Source organism: Anneissia japonica, unplaced genomic scaffold (assembly GCF_011630105.1).
Source record: "Anneissia japonica isolate Jap-2015-1 unplaced genomic scaffold, ASM1163010v1 scaffold284697_len431725_cov185, whole genome shotgun sequence".
In the NCBI taxonomy this organism is placed as follows: domain Eukaryota; kingdom Metazoa; phylum Echinodermata; class Crinoidea; order Comatulida; family Comatulidae; genus Anneissia; species Anneissia japonica.
Window position 1 is genome coordinate 217187 of NW_022717350.1, and position 4705 is coordinate 221891.

At 36.0% G+C, this 4705-nt stretch overlaps 1 protein-coding gene across 1 annotated transcript in view; it reads right to left on the bottom strand.

The window, feature by feature from the left end:
• Nucleotides 1–926: 926 nt before the first annotated feature.
• The window catches only part of LOC117110202 (cyclic GMP-AMP synthase-like), a 5465-nt gene continuing 1686 nt past the window's right edge, over nucleotides 927–4705 (bottom strand). The window contains exons 2-3 of the mRNA XM_033252829.1: nucleotides 2770–3935; nucleotides 927–1757 (exon numbers count right to left, since the gene is read on the bottom strand). Of these exons, the coding sequence (XP_033108720.1) occupies nucleotides 1496–1757; nucleotides 2770–3896 (1389 nt within the window). The 5' untranslated portion in view covers nucleotides 3897–3935 and the 3' untranslated portion in view covers nucleotides 927–1495. The remainder of the gene's footprint in view (nucleotides 1758–2769; nucleotides 3936–4705) is intronic.

Below are 4705 nucleotides of genomic sequence, written 5' to 3' on the forward strand. Positions count from 1 at the left end.
TATGTTTATGTTTATGTAATTTCAAAGAAATCCGCATTTAAGACTTCACCATAGAGTTCATCAGTTGACGTACGGGGGCGCGCTGCATCAAATCTTCTTGAACGTAAACACCATTATTACAGATTATTTATGTGCCCGAGAGCGGTGTGAATTTTTACAATGAAAATCTATTACCTAATGTATGACAGTCCTCCCTTAGTAAGGCCCTTTGTTTTATTATATGTTTGTCTCGGTTCGTCACATTAATAATTCGTTGTGGTATCGAAAAAAGAATATAATTTCGACTATCGCATTTGGTCGTGAACTTCTCATTGTTTTCATTCAACAAACCTTAATTAATAGGTCTAGTTGGTAGTAGTTCATAGAAGAAATCGTATACAGGTTAACAGTCAAGTAGGCCTATAGGAACTATGGTGACATGAATTAAAACTTTGTCTCGTCTTTGGTGAAGCTGCATGACTGGTAAATGAGCGCCTGCGAAAGTACGACTTCCTGACTTCTGCGTTGGTCACTCTTTTCCATCTTCGGTCTCAAAGGCTGTCTTGCTGCATGGCAACGTCTCATCATGTCACCTTAATTTCGTTTGTAAACTTCATACCAATGTTAGGATGTGTTATTTTCCTTTATTGTGCACTGATGTTTATGTTGTTGAATTTATAAATGAGTTAATGTATGCTTCTTGAATCCTATTTGGCTCTAATTTATAAAATATTCATTAACTGGTTGACATTTATATAGATTAGTGGCGGCACAGTTTCCGGTGTCGTCACCACACCTGCTGAAGGATAAACGATGAACGTGACCAAACTAGCCAAACATTCGCCCTGACCATGCCCTGACATACATGACACTGCGTCTTTCTCTTTCATAAGTTTTATATATTTAATGTGTTCGCAAGACGATTGGGAGTAAGAGATCATGCTAACTTTTAGTGAGTTGTTTAAACATTACTAAACAACCAACACACAGCACATTTATTAGACTGAAGATAATGTTACTTTTTACTAATTTTACTTTTTAATACTAGTCTACTATCACAACACCTCAAGTTAAATATGGTAACTTAAATTATTTTGAATACAGTATAATATAATAATAATTATTTACAATCCTCCGGTTAAATTACCAATCATTCCCACTATATACTTTTATGTTTTTTGATTGACTACATTCCTAAAACAATATTATATAATATTACCATTTAAAATGTTTCACAGTATAATTAATTATATTTACAGCTCCATGTCTCTAATTTGTGTTTATTACAGCACTATTATATGTTATTTACACAGTTACGGGTGACTCTTATTAGCAACACCTCTAGTTATAACCCAATTGTACTTTATATTACCGCAATTGCTACGTATTATACTAGATGCAACAGAGAGTAATTATTTTACACATTATCTATTATGGCTCTGCTCGGGTTCAGGCCACAACTACGGTAAATTGCGCTCGCTTAACCAGTGTTCTAATTTTCAATTGTAAGAGTTAGCTAGCCTCCACGCAGACGTCCTGTCATTTGGATGTTACTCTCATGGCGGATGCTATAGTCTTTTAATTTTCTTTGATCTTGCAAAGTTTTTCCATGAGAGACCAACACTTGCTGACTCGGGAGTATCCCAGTTCGTGGCTGAATCTTTTCTTTCAATTCCCGCACGGGAGTTGTATTCTTCATGTCAGAGATAGTCAATGTGTTGCCTTTAGTGGTCTTCACGAATACATCGAAGTTGTCAGTGGTAACGTTCTTACAGTCTCTGGAAGATAAATAAGAGAATTTTCATAAACATAGTTATAACCATAATCATCGTCATCATCATTACCATCATCATCATCGTCGTCATTACATCATCATCTTAATTGGTGTGATCATCATCATAATCATCATTATCACCAATCACCAGCATCATCATCGCCATCACCACCACCAACATCACCACCACCCCACCATCATCATCAAAAACAACACAAACATAATCATCATTTCTTTAATGTATACATTCTCATCCCCGACCCTTTTAGAGGACCCTTATAATACGTTAATAAATTAAAATATTCAAATAATATCAATTCGAATATTTACTTTTAATACGTTAATAAATTAAAATATTTTAATAATATCAATTCATCATCATCATCATCATCATCATCATCATCATCATCATCACTGTCACCACTATCATAATCATCATTTCTTTAATGTATACATTCTCATCCCCGACCCTTTTAGAGGACCCTTATAATACGTTAATAAATTAAAATATTCAAATAATCTGAAATGAATTGAAATCTGAAATGGAAAAAAAAAAAAATCCAAGGATGGTACGATATCCCATTATTCATCTAATTTGAAATGATGATAAGTTATGACAATATACACGAAGTACAAATCAAATTCTGTAAGATATTATAAATGTATACAGTTATTGTTCATTGTGTTAATAACATCAAACATATAATTACAGTAATGATTAAAGTTAAAGTATAGAGAAATGTAGAAGTCGATACTGGAAATTCCCATCATTACGTCACAGATCTGCGTCATCGATATGCATCTCACGATAGGCCTACGTTACGCAGTGAAGTGTAGCTACGATGGGAAATTCCAGCGTTTGATTAATTCATTTTCATTCGTCTTGATAGGGTACTAACATATCGTAAACGTCACGAATTTAAATCAAAAGACAGATTAATAAGAATTCAATTCGAATATTTGCTTTTATTGTTTTTGCTTAAATAGAAACAGGTCAATTTTAATATTTTACTTACTTCCCATGCAATATATTATCGATTAGCTTCTGCTCCGATCTCATGTTGCCTTGCAGCCAACGCAGAATGTTGCCAAGGGATTCATGTGTATACTGCTCGAAGAGATTTTCAGTTGGGTTATGAAAATTCGGCAACTTACGATCCTCCAGGAACTTGATTAGTGTGCTGAGTAGGTCTTTAAAGCGATGATGAAGTTCATCCTGATGCCATGACCCGATAGGACTACTTGTGTCATCGTTGAGATGCAACATGCAGGTCTTCAGGTGGTAGGATGACAGCATTCCGAGTTGGGAGGAACCTCTTTTCTTCTGGATTGTCTTCAGGATCTTCAGACATGCTCGATGGCATTCATGCTCCCAGTCCATCCCACGGACGATAAGCTTTTCCTTCTCTGTATAACTTCTACGCCAGAGCTGGTCAAAGATATTCTGTCCTGGTGTATGCCTAGAATTCTGCTTCTCAGCCTTCGGGTGCCTCTTGGCAACGTAGTAACGGCCACCAAGTTCAATGCATGGAACCACATCGACAGATAGTTTTTCATTACGACCGTACACGACATCCAAGGTCAGGGCTGGTTCACTAACTCTTAGAGTCATCGTTATGTCTGGTAGTTCTTTGTTCATTCTGTTTATTACTCCTTGCACCAGTGACTGCATGTGTCGAAACGTGGATATCGGGCTAAGATTACCATTAACAATACATCGGTCCAAACTTGTTGCTACATGTTTCTCAGCTTTTTTCATGAAGTAATATCCTGGAGCATTGCACCCATTGACCCCTTCAGCTTCGACTGCTTCCCACACACCGACGGTGACCATCTTCAGAGGAACCAGTAGGTCAAATTCGTCTTCCTTCATTACTTTCAATCCATCGTACGAGCTTCCTTGATGAAAGATGTCCCCGAAATCATGATTACACGATGCTTTTATATGACGTTGAAACACCTGTTTGATCTTCTCTAATACAGATTTGGCTCGCTTTTGGTCGGCAACAGGAATAGCCACGTGATCCATGAAGTATTTTCTTAGCTCGTCAAGTAACCTGCTTCTTTCCTTGTTTTCAGATCCAATTTGGTTCTCCTCCTCTGTATCTGGATCTCGTTTCCGTTCATTTCGTTTGGTTGCCATGACAGTATCTGTTGTTGCGCTTTTTTTTAAAGCATATATCTGAAATGACAACATATGATTTCTCTGTTCACATGCATTTCTAATGAAGTACCTTACTGAATTTCAATTAATGACGTTGAATGTGCTATTCTAATTCCGTGACAACATATGATTTCTCTGTTCACATGCATTTCTAATGAAGTACTGAATTTCAATTAATGACGTTGAATGTGCTATTCTAATTCCGTAAATAAAATGTGAATTTTATGATTTTTATTATTTCTATGTCTATGTCAGTCACCGTTAAAAATAAATATCCCATTATTCATCTAATTCGAAATGATGATAAGTTATGACAGAATACACGAAGTACAAATCAAATTCTGTAAGATATTATAAATGTATACAGTTATTGTTCATTGTGTTAATAACATCAAGCATATAATTACAGTAATGATTAAAGTTAAAATATAGAGAAATGTGGAAGTCGACACTGGAAATTCCCATCATTACGTCACAGATCTGCGTCATCGATATGTGTCTCATGATAGGCCTACGTTACGCAGTGAAGCATTGAATGAATGCACATTAGTATGCTGTTGCGCAAGTGTAGCTACGATGGGAAATTCCAGCGTTTGATTAATTCATTTTCATTCGTCTTGATAGGGTACTAACATATCGTAAACGTCACGAACTTAAATCAAAAGACAGATTAATAAGAATTAATAATATGCCTATGTGTACGTCAAGAAACGTCGGTGTCCGCCACTATGTATTTTAGTGTACCAAATATCATCCAAGCAAGGTAAATAAGGCACTTCCTGTAGACC